Raw genomic sequence first — 15,806 nt, 5'->3', positions numbered from 1 at the left:
AAAGCTAGATACTGACTTAGTCTTTTTAACAAAATAATTTGCCTAAAATAAAGCTTAATATTGTTAACCTTTTCAGTTGATGCATCATGGGAATTTTGTGTCTATCCATGGTCAATTAATCGTAATTATGCAGTATCAGTCCCTACAATCATTAGATCTCCTGCAAACTTAGTTTTTTGGTTTTTTTAGGGGGGGGGGGGGGGGCTATATATAATTCTTCTAGTCTGTCTTTCTGTGCAATTGTGTCTAGGCTGTAACTTTGCAATGAAAAATCATTGGAAACGCATACTTTGTACAAAAATTGTGAAAGTCTAAAACCTTTCAATTTTGCATAATTTGCTATAATTTATCAAATTTTGGAGCTTTTCATTATGGATAGAATTCAACCCTTATGAAAAAATTGATGTAAATTTGACTTTATATCATTTTCTTAACATCAGTGTTCATGACCTGAGGGTGTGTCATGACCTTGAATCAAGATCATTTGATCAAGTTCAAGGTTGAATTCCTGTCCTGACCATATCTTAATTGGAATGGAAAACGCTGCCTAGAGACTCGTACTTACCAGAAATATTGCATATAAACTGAGGGGATGTATTGACCTTAACCCAAGGTTATTTAAGCAAGTTCAAGGTCACTGGCAGAAAAGTGTTTTATCCCTTTCCAGTCTATATCTCTCAAATGGAGGCTAATTGATACTTCATACAAAGATTGCTTATAACTTAAGGTTGTATCATTATCTGACCCAAGGTCATTTTGTCAAGTTCTAAGTTGCTGGTAGAAAAAAGTTAAATTCATGCATGTCTGGTTTATAACCTTCTAAAGGAAAAACCTTAGAAGTACATACTTCTTTTTCACTCTGATATCACTTATGTCCTGAAGGTATGTCATGACCTTGACTCATTCCTGCTCTGATAGATTTTTTTAATGTGTCCAGTTCCTTACTCTCTAATGGATAATAATTGAAATTGAAAGATTACTATTACGGTGAGCTGAAGGTATGTCAGAGCCATGACCCAAGGTCATTGTGGCAAGTTCAAGGTAACTGGCAAAAAAAAAAAAATGTCAAATTCATTTCAAATCGATCATAATTTTCTTAAGGAAAAACATATAGGATGTCAATTTTCACTCAAAGATTACTATGACCAGAAGATGCATCACTCTTCTAATCAAGGTCAATTTGGCAAGTTTATCATGTACAGAAAACTGTTTGTGGGCAATTTAAAAAAAATGCAGTGAGGGTGAGGGGTATAATTTTGTGAGCTTGCTCACAGCTAGTACTTCTAGTTTAGTCCAATTGATTTGCAGATATATAGTGTCTACTTAGTCACAGGTGTGGCAACATAAGAAATGTGGGACTTGTGACATGAATGTTTTATCAACATCCATCAATATACACTTACATAAACTACACGTTATTGCGTGTTTTGGTTTGTTTGTTTTTGTTTTGGGTTTTTTTTTTTATATCTGCTCGAGTTCAAGATCCTCTTACAAAATTAAATCGCGTTCGTGATTCAAAAATCGATTTCCCTACAACCAATGAAAATGAGCGTTACTTGTCCTGATGGAAGAAACATAACACCACATGTGCAAGATGAAGATCTGAACTTCGAAGGAAAATGACAGATTTTAAAGAAGAACAAAACAACGAAATAGAGGCTTTGGAGTCGATATATCCAGAAGAAATCGAGGGTAACGAAAAATTAACATTGATAGTTTTGTTTCATGCAAAATCAAGTGTGTGTTGTACTGTGTACGTGTATTTCTCGATATTTTACGTTTACTTAAATGAGTTCTGCTAGCCTTCTTACAATAAACTATCGGCCTCTCGAGACAGGTCATCACCTAGGTTAATATACGTGCAATACATCTGTAATGTAGTATATCCACACCTGTAGGACACAATCATTTTAGTGGTAAGATATTCCATCTACTGCTAGCAGTCACCCATAGTTCTTCATCATTCTTGCAGCATCTGTAACCGGTTCATATTACCTATAGTCAGATAGTCTTGCATATCTATATTGAGCATAACTGCAGAGCTGTAGCTCTATGGGAAATAAGATTCAGAAAGACATAGCAAAGAGCTACAGCTGTACAGTTCCATTAATCTCAGCTAGATTCGTCAAGACTTAGATTTTTTGGACAGAGGTCTCTTCCAAATCTCAGACCAGTGCCACACAAAGTGTCTCGGGAAATCTTGCCCGGAGTTTGACCGCTTGTTTTAATCAATACAGGCTGAAATGAATTCCCTGCGTGCTTCAGTTTTTCTCTTTGGATATCCTTTTAACTCCCTATCACTAAAAAACTTTTGTTTCTTACCTTTTAAAGGTTTAAATCCAACCAAAATCAAGTTGTTGATTTTTTTATTTTTATTTTATTGAGTTAAATAAAAAAAAAACTAAATTAGTTGTAATTCCCAGTATTTCCACATTAGAGAAAATCTGCAGTACATGTATTTATCAGGATAAAAAATACCGGGACTTACAACTGATAATTACCACCATTGGTATTGCCCGGCCAACCCTGGTCAAAAGGTAATTAAAGTAACAGAGTAGCAGTAGAGTATATGTTTTCAGGGACCTATATACTAACGGGATAAGCAACTCTCATAAGTCTCGCGATATCTCGTAAGTTGCGGGACTTTGTAAGTCAATTTTAATTAAATAAATCTCTTTTGCTATCAAATATATCAGAATAAAATCTTAATTTATCTATCACAAAATTATTCAAGATTTGTTATTAGCACTGTTTTTTTTTCCTTAGCTTAGTAGTAATTACGTTTATTGAAAAATCAGTGTGTGCCCCTGATCGGTCGTATTTCCGAAAAATCTCCGATATTGGTGATTGTTTACTTAAAATCTAAATTATTTTATAATAAGTGCTTTAAAATTTATTAAATATTCCGTCCAATACACAAAAAGAACAGATTACATTGATCAGAAAACAAGCTTTTTTACTGGGGAAAAACGTAGTTTGAAAAACTTGCAGTGTTGTGTGTGCTGTTTTGGGTAAATAAACATGGCGCTGAAGGAGTTGCCTATCCCGTTAGTATATAAGTCCCTGATGTTTTTAAATCAATAAATACCATGCTTTAAGTGGAGTAATGCATATAATGCAAGAAATATTATCCAAAGCTTACAACAAAAGTGTTTCACTGTAAATTGAAGATTTTCCCAATACGCCGCTAGGATAAGGCTGTCCGAAGAATGTCACAGTGTACCAGCCGTAGTAACTTCTCTGAACTACCTAGATATGACGTCATAATGGCATATGATGTTATGTCACTGCAAATTTGAGAGACATGACGGGGAAATGTCATAACTTTTACATTCCTTTCACATCACATGTAGAATTTTTTTACGTTAATGTTTAATTCATATGTCTGGATTGTTGTTTTAAAGCTGTTATGATGGTGAATATTTGCAGTATAATATCTTTATTGCATTTTCTTGTCAAACATGTACATATTCAAACAATTACAAAAAAATAATGTGAAATGCTCCCCCTTACACGTCCGTAGACAGAGTTAGAATTTTTAAATCTTATATATATTAGACTGGCACAAGTGAATAATATAAGGATAAATTGAAGATATTCTGTGTGAATCTACTAGAGAAATATGTCCTCTAACTGAATTTTGCTGGGGGATTGTATGTAATTTATCCCATTTTGTGTAAATTGGGATGAAGAGTGGAAAATGACCCCTTGTATGTGGGTAAGTTGAATTTCTCGTGAAATATTTTCTTAGAAATAAAATTCAGACTTGCCCCCAGCACTTTATATATACCCAAGAATACGTTTAATTGATTTATGTAAAAAGCCATTTACAATAATTTTCTTTTTCACTTGTGCCGATGCGATCTTTGTGCAACATTTTAGAAAATTTATAAGTGTCCGTCACGTGATCAACACAGTCATGTGACATCACAAAAATGCTTTTTTATAATACCTTATTCAACTCTCTTTACAACTTAACTGTGTATGTATACATAGATTACAAATTGAAATCAAAACATAGCCCAAAATAAAATAGTATAAATTTCATGCATATTAAGCCTTCGGACAGCCTTAATATAGCTGCGTAGATGGATCTGTATCTAGCTGTCTGAATTTCATTTCCCAGAGAGCTATAGTTCTGCTGCTATTTTGTGCGTCGTTGTTAAATCCAATTTTAAAATATTTCCTAAATCCAACTTATGTCACTCAGGATTGAATGAGAATACAACTGACTTTTTTATGCCCCCACCATAAAATGGCCAGGGGCATATAGAGCGTGTTACCCTCAATATCCTGTTCCATCAGTCTATCATCATTGACTCTCCATTCATTATCTTGGCAACAGCTGTACACATTCAACTCCAATTTGATATATGAATATATGGATCTGTCATTGGAATACGCAGGTCAAGTTGGAATTTGGTCGTGGTCAGATGATTTTTAATAGAGTTATCCCTCTTGAACTTGGAAAAAATAAGCCATTTTCAGTTTCTGCTCTCTAACATTTGTAGGGATGTATGTATAAGGTTGAAATTGCATATGCAGGTATTTTTCCAGAAAATACCGGTCAAGTTTGAATTTGGTTGTGGTCTGATGATTTTTGACAGTTATCCCTCTTGAAATTAGAAAAAATAAGAAATTTTCAGTTTCCGCTCCCTTACTATTGTAGGGATGTATTATAAGGTTAAAATTGCATATGCAGGTATTTTACCAGAGAATACAGGTAAGTTTGAATTTGGTTGTGGTCTGATGATTTTTGACAGAGTTATCCCTCTTGAACTTAGAAAAAAATAAGAAATTTTCAGTTGCCGCTCTGTTACTCCTGTGGGGATGTATGTATAAGGTTGAAATTGCATATGCAGGTATTTTACCAGAGAATACAGATATCAAGTTTGAATTTAGTCATGGTTCAATGATTTTTGACAGAGTTATCCCTCTTGAACTTAGAAAAAACAAGAAATTTTCAGTGTCCACTTTCTAACTATTGTAGGGATGTATTATAAGGTTAAAATTGAATATGCAGGTATTTTACCAGAGAATACAGGTCAAGTTTGAATTTGGTCCTGGTCTGATGATTTTTGACAGTTATCTTTCTTGAACTTGGAAAAGATTTAAAAATTCACAATTTCCAATCATTATCTCGGCTACAAGTGTGCAATTTACGGTTTGCAATTCAAAATTTTGGCTGCCTGCAGGGGTATTCATGGCATTACGACACATCTAGTAACAACTTTATTTTATAGACAGTCAAATTATTGTTAAAGAAAATTTATTTACAGTGCTGACAACAGAACCATACCATGTATTTACCATCAAAATTTCTTCACAAGAGTCTGATCAATCAACAGAAGAAACAGAACCAGGTAAAAACATTTATATATTTGTGAAATTCTTCACTGTTATCGGTCAGTGAATGGAGTCTCTTGTAAACTGGCTCGTGATTCAAATTTTCCATGTAATATTCTAAGTAGTACGACAAAGTACTCGTATGTCAATGTACAGTACTAAAAAAAAAAATAGAATTGATTCAAAATTCTTCTGAATTCTACTACTCTTACTTATTTAGCCTGACTTTAATAGCACTTCGTAACTTATATAAAAGTACATGTACATATTCTGTATACAGTGTAATTATCAATTTTTGATTTGATGGTATTTTTTGGTTTATCTGTACTTATATTCTTTTTAAAAATACTACATTTTCTATTATAGTAAATATGGTACACGTATAGACACCACCAAAATATAAAACATCAATTTTAAATTTTGTTCTATAGCTTCTTGTGTAGTTCAGTTTTCTTATGTGGAAAAGTACCCCGAGGAACCCCTAGTGTTTGAAATCACAGACAGTGAAAATCTGGAGGATGACACGTTAGAGGAGATAACCAGCCTTATCAATGAACAGGTATAATCAATGAACAGGAATATATATCAGCAGGATAGTCCTATCAATGAACAGGTATACCACCAGGATAGTCATATCAATGAACAGGTATACCACCAGGATAGTCATATCAATGAACAGGTATACACCAGGATAGTCTTATCAATGAACAGGTATACCACCAGGATAGTCATATCAGGTATACACCAGGATAGTCATATCAATGTACAGGTATACCACCAGGATATATCAATGAACAGGTATACCACCAGGATAGTCATATCAGTGAACAGGTATACACCAGGATAGTCATATCAATGAACATATATGTATTTATTATACCTCTGTGAATTTTTTCTTTATAAAGTTATGACAAATAAACCTGCTATGTTTTCTAAAGGAATAGTTTTTGTACTACAGGATGTAATTGCCTAAATTGAAATAAATACTGAACTATTCATCTGCAGCATTCCATTTCCCTAAGAAAAGTCTGGTGATATCTGGATTATGATGTGACACAAGTAAAGTCTGCTTCTGTATAATATAACCTATTTTGCTATTGTCCCCCTTGATAGCAACTATTTCCTTCAACTGCCTCGGGAAATTGTTGCTGTCTTGGGGGACAATAATCTTGCTATTGTCTTCATAGCTATTAAATAGTTGTATAATATCAGCAGGATAGTTATATCAGTGAAAAGGTACACAAGCAGGATAGTCTATCTATAAACAGCAATATCACCAGGATAGTTTATTTATGAACAGCTATCTCCACGATAGTTTCTTCAGCGATTCAGTGTATCCTGCAATAGCTTTATAAATGAATAAGTATATCACCAGGCTAATTTTTTTCAATGAACAAATAGATCAAAAGGATGTTAAATATTTGAACAGACATATCATAAGGATAGTTTCTTTAATTGTTTTGTTTTGTTTTTGTTTTTGTGGGTTTTTTTAATTGATTAAGGTATCCTATCCATAATAGTCTCAGATGCAATGAATCTGAATGCATAACAGATATATACATATATTGGCTGAATACTCAGTATATGTAGACATAATCTTCATGTTTTAGTATCAGTATGTAAGAGCGAAATGACCTTGTCCTGTACTTAAAGAGTTATTCCCCTTTGCTTTTTAATCAATAAAAATCAATTCTAAAAAAAATGCATCTGGTGAAAAATTAGTTTTCAATTGTTTTTCTATTCCTAATAATTAAACACATCTTTCCACCACAGCATTTTTTTTTTATATTCTTAGTATTTAAATTTTTATTTTCGAAAATTTGCTTGTCCCCATAGACCTCAAGCATTCTTCATTAATTAATTACTGCCTAGGTAATTATATTTTTGAAAATTTCTCCTGGTAAATCCTTTTCTACTCTAAAATGCTTTGAATTAATTTCCAAGTATTTAATACAGGATGGATATTTAAGGTTAGAAAATTAGGTCCTTTAATGGGTCGGATACCTTAAGTATACTACTGGGATAGTTTAATTAATGAATAGGTATGGCAAATAGAGGTTGTTAATTATTTTAAATGTTATTTCTTAAATTAAAACTATTTTAGATAGAAGAGAACCTGGGAATGGTAACAGTGTTTACAATTGTATCAGCAGTGCAGGAAAAGCTGACAACTTATGTTGAGGACTCCAAGAGGAGGAAAGAAGAGGAAGCCGAGAGGAAACAGAGGGAATTAGAGGAAGCAGAACAGGTATACAGTGTTACTATTTATAGCTGAGAGGAAACAAGGGGAATTAGAGGAGGCAGAACAGGTATACAGTGTTACTATTTATAGCTTAGGAGATGGGTCAGGTATTTCTCATTTCTGTGAACAGTTGAAAGAATTTGAGTAGGTAACTTGTTACTATGAATGGAAGACTGAGCAGGAATTTTGATTTGATTTGTTCATGATTTACACTGTCAACTGCCCCAAAGGTACAAAAATATGAAGATGCTGATATGCATATCTATACATAATAATTCACTGTTGACATCTTTTCCAAAAAATTGAAGGTTGAGCGTGCAGTATTTTTGCACAGTACCAAGAATTTGATGGTTACGTGGTAGTAAAGGTACTTATAAGGCATCAGTTGATTTATTTGCTTAAAAATCTCAATTGATTTACAGACTAATTTATAAATTTAATGTTTCAGAAACGTTTTGAAGGAACAAAAGTCACTGTGGAAACATTTTTAGCCTGGAAGGCAAAATTTGATGCAGAAATGGCAGAACTGAAAAAAGAAAAAATTCAGAAAGAAAAATCAAAGGGTTTAACAGGTATTTTAATCAAGTTACAAAAATGACTTCAGATCCTAAATGTGTACTGATATTTAATGCCTAATTTCTTTTTTTTGATTTGAGCAAAATCATATGCTGATACATGTAGTATAATATTTTTAGCTCACCTGAGCTGAAAGCTCAAGTGAGCTTTTCTGATCACCCGTTGTCCGTCGTCCGTCCGTCTGTCCGTCCGTCTGTAAACTTTTCACATTTTCAACTTCTTCTCAAGAACCACTGGGCCAATTTTAACCAAACTTGGTACAAAGTATCCTTGGGTGAGAGGGAGTGTAAATTGCTAAAATAAAGGGCCAAGTCCCCTTACAAGGGGAGATAATCAAGAAAAGACAAAAATAGGGTGGGGTCATTAAAAAATCTTCTTCTCAAGAACCACTTGGCCAGAAAAGCTGAAACTTATGTGGAAGCATCCTGGGATAGTGTACATTCTAAATTGTTAAAATCATGACCCCCGGGGGTAGGGCGGGGCCACAATAGGGAATCCAGGTTTTACATTGAAATACATAAGAAAAATCTTTACAAATCTTCTCCTCAAGAACCACTGGGCCAGAAAAGCTGAAACTTATATGGAAGCATCCTGGGGTAGTGTAGAATCTAAATTGTTCAAATCATGACCCCCGGGGGTAGGGCGGGGCCACAATAGGGAATCCAAGTTTTACATTGAAATATATAGGAAAAATCTTAAAAAATCTTCTTCTTTAGAACCACTGGGCCAGAAATACTGAAACTTATATGGAAACATCCTGGGGTAGTGTAGATTCTAAATTGTTCAAATCATGACCCCCGGGGGTAGGGCGGGGCCACAATAGGGAATCCAAGTTTTACATTGAAATATATAGGAAAAATCTTAAAAAATCTTCTTCTTAAGAAGCACTAGGCCAGAAAAGCTGAAACTTATATTGAAGCATCCTAGGGTAGTGTAGAATCTAAATTGTTCAAATCATGACCCCCGGGGGTAGGGCGGGACCACAATAGGGAATCCAAGTTTTACATTGAAATATATAAGAAAAATCTTTACAAATCTTCTTCTCAAGAACCACTGGGCCAGAAAAGCTGAATCTTATATTGAAGCACCCTGGGGTAGTGTAGATTCTAAATTGTTCAAATCATGACCCTGGGGGGTAGGGCGGGGCCACAATAGGGAATCCAAGTTTTACATTGAAATATATAAGAAAAATCTTAAAAAATCTTCTTCTCAAGAACCACTGGACCAGAAAAGCTGAAACTTATATGGAAGCATCCTGGGGTAGCGAGATTATAAACTGTTCAAATCATGACCCCCGGGGGTAGGGCGGGGCTACAGTAGGGAATCCAAGTTTTACATTGAAATATATAAGAAAAATCTTTACAAATCTTCTTCTCAAGAACCACTGGGCCAGAAAAGCTGAAACTTATATGGAAGCATCCTGGGGTAGTGTAGATTATAAATTGTTCAAATCTTGACCCCCGGGGGTAGGGCGGGACACAATAGGGAATCCAAGTTTTACATTGAAATATATAAGAAAAATCTTTAAAAATCTTGTTTTCAAGAACCACTGGACCAATAAAGCTGAGACATATTTGGAAGCATCCTGAGGTAGTGTAGATTCTAAATTGTTTAAATCATGACCCCCGGGGGTAGGGCGGGGCCACAATAGGTATATTAAAAGGGGGGGAAATCTGGTAAAGAATAGCATGGCCAAAGTTACTCAGGTGAGCAATGTGGCCCATGGGCCTCTTGTTTATAGTATGATGAATGGAGGGAATTTTGCTTCTTGATACAGTGCATCTGTAAAACAACTCATTTTATTTTATTAACAGGAAAAGAAATGTTCTTGAGAGATTCATCCATGATAGATTCAGACTTGCAGCTTCTAGAATCAGGTTTGTGTGTACAATCTTCATTGCTCAAAAAATTTTTTGTGCAACTCATTATTGCAGACTTTTCCTTTGACAACAGAATTAGAAAAGGTGATACTATCATGGTAGTTTTCAAATGAGTTTTACTGTAATATCCTTTTAGAAAAAAATATTTTCACTATTATTTCCTTATTTGTAATGCCCTAGAGAAAAGTTGAGCCAAGGAAAGAAGTATTTTTAACTTCCTGTTTAAATAAATCATTGAAATACTTGTTTCTTTGAATGTAATTTCATTAATTGGCTCTTACAGAGGAGGATGGAGTAGAAGTGGATGAATCACTTTTCCAGGACATGGATGACCTTGACCTTGAAGATGACCTTGAAGAAGCAGGAGATTGATGATAATTTATAACTTAGTCTATTAAATTTGTAAATATTTATTAGCCAATTTCATTATTAACAATTGATATTACAATTGTCCTCATTTATATTTTTACTAATTGATAATTTAAGAAAATTGTTTCAGAAAGGACTGGTTTCAGCATACTTACTCTTTTACAATACAAGGTCTAGAAGTAATTGCAAACCACAGTAGAATATATTCTTTCTGAAAATGTAATAGATTTATTTAATGTAAATCTTTAAATTTGATATTTGAGGTGAAATATGCCCAGTGGTTCCCTTTATTTCAAAGTTAAAGGTTAGAGATTAATTGTAACAGGCGAAAGGTTGATGTTTTTGAACTAAATCTCTGTGGAATTTACAACAACTTTTTTTTAAATTTTTGATTTCTAAGCAGCATTTTTATCAATTGAAGAGGTCAATTTGGCCGACAGCTGGTTCTTGGGGAAAACAACTGTATACCTGTGGTTGCATGAAATATAATTAAAGAAAGAAAATTAATTCAGTATTTATTTGCAAGAAAATATATATTTAATATGCTTGCACTAAAAATCCAGAGAAAAGACTTTTTCTTGAAATGATGACAGAATTTGATTTGTCTGTCCTTTCAAACCAGACCCTGTCACCATTATTAATCCGCAGTGTAACAGAGACCGACCCAAAAGCCTCATGATCACTTCCTGTCAATGTTAGGTAGGTCTGGGGGATACCATTTAGAGAGATGTATCCTTCAAACCTATCTCTCTGAATGTGAATAGTGGTTTGAAAGTTGTACACCCCTGTCACGGGAGCTTTGAATATTCCTGAAGCGGATGAATACGCATTGCCAAGGTTAAGATCTTCCATCTGAAAGGAGACAATGGGTCCACTATGTGAAGGGGTAGTCGAAGTAACTCTGGCAAGGAAAGCAACAGGGGAAGGAGATACTGAAAATGAAAATGAGTTACATCATTTGAAGCTAATCCTTTTCTCAGGATTTGAACATATGTAAAAGCAAAAAAAAGGCAAATTTGAAATAATTAAAGATGAAAACGATGAAGGGTATTCCAAGGAAAGTATGTGTTATTGGTTTTGCTTTATTTACTTCAAATTAGATGGGTTATTGAGATGGCAGATATATTAAACAAAACTAGAAAGAGAAACTCAACATTTTTCACACACTGGTACGAAATGTCATTACTGGCGCACAAAACACTGGTCGTGCAGTGAACATTGAATATGTGAAAGGTGCTTAAAGAAGCTTCGTGTTTAGATATACTAGTTGTAATTTTGAATTTGCACAATTTGCCTAATTTGGTTTTTGTTGTTAAAATGGGTTTTAAAAAATCCAATTAGTCATAGCACAAATTAGCATGAATTTAATTTGAATAAATATTCAGTATAGTTCATATAAAAAGTGGAGATAGCGAATAAAATAAATGTTTTCATCAGCAAATAAAATAAATTCTTTCGTCTTAAAATGATACATATTTGCATGTACTCACCGCGATCCCTATTATCGTTGATAATGCCAGACAAGTGATCAAGACTCTGTCTGATGTTGATATACTCGGAATCCACTCGCTTGGTAATGGTCTGCAGGGAAGTCGCCATGTTGGTCTGACGGAGCGAATTTTTCTGTACGGTGTGTTCTAATGCAGTATACTTAGTCTTACTGGCGGCGACGTCGCTTACCAGCGCCTGAATTTGTCTCTCTAATGTGGCAACTTTGGTCTCCAAAGCCTGTCTTTTTAGGATCTCTCTCGCCAACAAGTTGTTTAAAACCATTTTATCAGAAGAATCGGTTGTTGGACTTTGTGAATTGTTATTTACAGGGTTGTCCATAAGAGCTTTGCCAAAAATTCTAAATAGGACAAATAAAACCAATGAAAATGCAAGATGCATAATTTTTGAAGTGATTTTTATGATCGCCTAACAAAAAGATAAATCGGAACTTATCCATGGTGACCTAAGGTATTTAGTCAGGTTTTGTGCAGGTGGTTATAAAAATGATAAATACCTGTGTTCGTGATATTTCTAGAGATAAAGAGAGTGATGTGTTGATAATGTTATATGTCCGAAGAAAGAATGGAAGAAAACAATAGGGAACGAGATTGCAAAACATACAAACAGGTTTCACATTGCTTCATTTACTAGTAATTGAAAGTTAATGTACGCAAATAACGATGATCCATCTCATAAATCTAGAGAAGAATACGCGAATCGTGAACAGGGTAAAATCACTGATCTCTAAAAACACCAGAGGTGGGATCCCTAGGAGGAGTAAGCATCCCCTGTCGACAAGTCATACCTGCCGTAAGACCTCTATATTAATCAGGTAAACGGTATAATCGGTAGTCACACTTGATCGTTTATAAACAATTGCTGCTGTGGGAAAATGTGAATCAAAATACGATCCAAAGATTTGCTGTATTTGCAAACAAGGACTTTATAACGACCATAGAATTTACGAAATTCTGACTTTAAAACAAAATAATTTTTTAAAAAGTTTTTAAATTAACATCAACTTATTTGTCAGTATCCTGACTCTGTTTAAAAATTGACCGCACCCAGTACATGCTCTCGAAATAAGGAATCTTCTTCTAGTTTGATGGGTATGCCAGGTCATTAACGACAAGGTTGGAAACGCATAGGCCTAATGGGCAAAGCATACCTAACATATTAGACAGTGATTCCTTATATTTACATTTATATATGTAAAATAAAAATGTAAATATGAATTTAAAATGCTATCTAGTAGATTTGAAATACACGAGACATTCCATATTAATTTCCATAGTTTCCGCCCACTGAAGTCAGACACAATGATAACCGGAACTCATCGTCTATGGAGCAAAAAACAGAGCTGTAGTGTATACTAGTATTATATTTGCTTTCCATAATTTATATCGAATGAAGCTTAATATAAGCATTTTAAAACAATATACACTAGACAAAATTGCTAACGCACCACCTAAATAAATTAACATTTTTCTTTTCAAAACTTGTTTATGATGTTTTTGATATATAATTATGTTGCTTTAATAAAAAATGAGACATTTAAATGCTTTAACTGATAAATAACAACAATGTTTACTGAAGCGTAACCACTTCATAGAAAAAATTAAAATCATATCCATACTTTTTTGGTGGAATAAATTTTTAATTATTTCGTTGTAGTTGTGTTCTTTATGTTTGTACTAATTAAAAAATCAGAAAAAAGTTACATTGTATGCGGCGTTTGACTCTAGAAGAGCGTGCTAAGGCAGCCAGTATGGTGTCTGCAGGGGGGTTCCTTTGAAGAAATTTGTGAAAAATTGAAAGAATTAAATGATTATGAATTTCTCTGGTGAAAAATTGTTGAAAATGAATTAACGATCATAAAAATGTTTACAATAGATATCGACGGCATTAAGTGAGCACTACACAATAACATCAAGATTGTTCCACAAAATTGGGGCAACCGAAAGCTGGGTGGATTTGGTAGGGACACCAAGGTACTGGATGACTACTAAGCGATATGGTAGTCAATCAGGGTATATCATTTGATTTTTAAGTGGGAGACTGCTCCCCTCGCAACCTCACGGACCACCTTCGGTAATCACCATCTTCATATCTTGGCAAAAACGACGCGCAGTGCACGTCGGGAAATTGGTTTTCGGACAAGAAGGTCCTTTAAGGGTCTTGACATGACACCAAGACATTTGTCAATCCAACTGTTTTGGAAAAGATGGCATATTTTATATACTAGTACCGATCAGGAAAATGATCAATTCACAAATAAGAATAATAAGTGGTGCGTTAGCAATTTTGTCTAGTGTATACCATTGTTCTGGCAGTTTGTGCCTTAATTTAACTTGCAATTTTTGTTTAGTATCTAGTATTTGATCCAGTTTTCGGTATTTCAAACTATAAAAAAAATTCGGAGCGACAATTTGTAAGAAAATCGTTTTTGTGTAGGGAAAAAATGCATTTAACACACTAAATTTTCAAAGAATTATGTCAATATTATCGAATCAACTTGACCATATGCTGGTGATTGTGGAATATTACTACATAAATAGGGAGATATGACATAATTAGTGCCCATCGAAATTAATTCCAAAAGATTTTTTATTTTGAAGATCTTGTCTCCAAAGACTGCATCATACGATAGATATTGTCAACGAGAAATTCCAACATCTTCAGAGTACCTGTGTGTTGAATCAGAATGAATTTTAACAATTAAAGTTATTTTGTAGATGACCAATCATAAGATATGAAATTTTTTTAGTTCCGTTTTAGCCCACCTGAGCTGAAAGCTCAAGTGAGCTTATCTGATCAATCGTTGTCCGCCCGTCCATCTGTAAACACTTTCAACTTCTTCTCAAGAACCACAGGGCCAATTTTAACCAAAGTTGGTACAAAACATCCTTGGGAGAAGGTGAGTTTAAATTATTAAAATGAAGGACCAAGCTCCCCTTTCAAGGGGGAGATAATCAAGTAAAAAAGAAAAATAGGGTGGTGTCATAAAAAATCTTCTCAAGAACCACTCAGCCTGTAAAGGTGAATCTTATGTAGAAGCTTTCCGAGGTATTGTTCAAATCATGGCCTCTGAGATTAGGGTGGGGCCTTAATAGGGATCAAAATTTTACACTGAAACATGAAAGAAAAATCTTTTAATATCTTTTCAAGAAACACCGAGCCAGTAAAGCTGAAACTTATATGTAAGCTTCTTGAGGTAGTGTAGATTCTAAATTGTTCAAATTCTGGGGTAGGGTGGGACCACAATAGGGAATCAAAGTATTACAAGGGGAAAATCTGATGAAAAACAGCAGGGCCAAAGTGACTCAGGTGAGCGTTGTGGCCCATGGGCCTCTTGTTTTTGAAGAAGCAGTTGCCTGTGATGCCAAAAAGCATCATCTTTGAATTATAATGAGGAATGGAAGTTGATATTTAAAAGCTACTTGAATTTCTGATATTTTTTTTTCCTGATATATATGTAGTTTTTTTTGGAGATCAGGTCTTCCATCAATCTGTTGGAATTCCCATGGGTACCCATTGTGCCCTGTTATTAGCAGACCTGTTTTAAAATTCATTTAAAGCAAGATTTATTCAGCAACTTCTACATGGAAAAAAGAAATCTCTTGCTGTGATTTTTAATTCGACATTTAGAAATATCGACGACGTTTTAGCAATTAATGACATTTATTTTTTTCATATCTATTGATTCGACACATCCCCCTGAATTCGAAATAACAGACACCACAGAGTCTGACACATCTGATTCGTATTTGAATATTGTACTAGAGAAAGTCGTTGATGGCAAACTAACAACAAAACTTTTTTTTTTTTTGGATAAACGTGACTTCAACTTTTATATCTTCAACTCTCCTTATTCATGTAATAATAAACCATTACATGTATCA

At 34.2% G+C, this 15,806-nt stretch overlaps 2 protein-coding genes across 3 annotated transcripts; one reads left to right on the top strand and one right to left on the bottom strand.

Moving 5' to 3' along the window:
* Nucleotides 1–1,554: 1,554 nt before the first annotated feature.
* On the top strand, nucleotides 1,555–10,916 carry LOC133185453 (RWD domain-containing protein 1-like). 2 transcript variants are annotated; one of them, XR_009720910.1, is made up of 8 exons: nucleotides 1,555–1,692; nucleotides 5,280–5,363; nucleotides 5,778–5,905; nucleotides 7,451–7,594; nucleotides 8,037–8,160; nucleotides 9,979–10,041; nucleotides 10,328–10,710; nucleotides 10,746–10,916. XR_009720910.1 is itself a non-coding variant. In XM_061320655.1 (7 exons), exons 1-7 carry the CDS (start codon nucleotides 1,620–1,622, stop codon nucleotides 10,414–10,416), a joined length of 705 nt encoding a protein of 234 aa, XP_061176639.1. In that variant the 5' UTR covers nucleotides 1,555–1,619; the 3' UTR covers nucleotides 10,417–10,916. The 2 variants fall into 2 exon arrangements, 1 of the variants encoding a protein (XP_061176639.1); XM_061320655.1 differs by having other exon boundaries at nucleotides 10,328–10,916.
* LOC133186045 (uncharacterized) lies at nucleotides 10,916–12,256 on the bottom strand. The gene is made up of 2 exons (XM_061321324.1): nucleotides 11,904–12,256; nucleotides 10,916–11,345 (listed from the first exon to the last, which is right to left on the bottom strand). Exons 1-2 carry the CDS (start codon nucleotides 12,241–12,243, stop codon nucleotides 10,951–10,953), a joined length of 735 nt encoding a protein of 244 aa, XP_061177308.1. The 5' UTR covers nucleotides 12,244–12,256; the 3' UTR covers nucleotides 10,916–10,950.
* Nucleotides 12,257–15,806: the final 3,550 nt, after the last annotated feature.

This window comes from Saccostrea echinata, unplaced genomic scaffold (genome assembly GCF_033153115.1).
Source record: "Saccostrea echinata isolate AGI-Se365-2 ecotype Australia unplaced genomic scaffold, CSIRO_AGI_Sech_v1 ptg000012l, whole genome shotgun sequence".
Classification (NCBI taxonomy): Eukaryota; Metazoa; Mollusca; class Bivalvia; order Ostreida; family Ostreidae; genus Saccostrea; species Saccostrea echinata.
The sequence above is the reverse complement of the archived record's forward strand: the minus strand, read 5'-3'. Positions and strand labels throughout refer to the sequence as shown.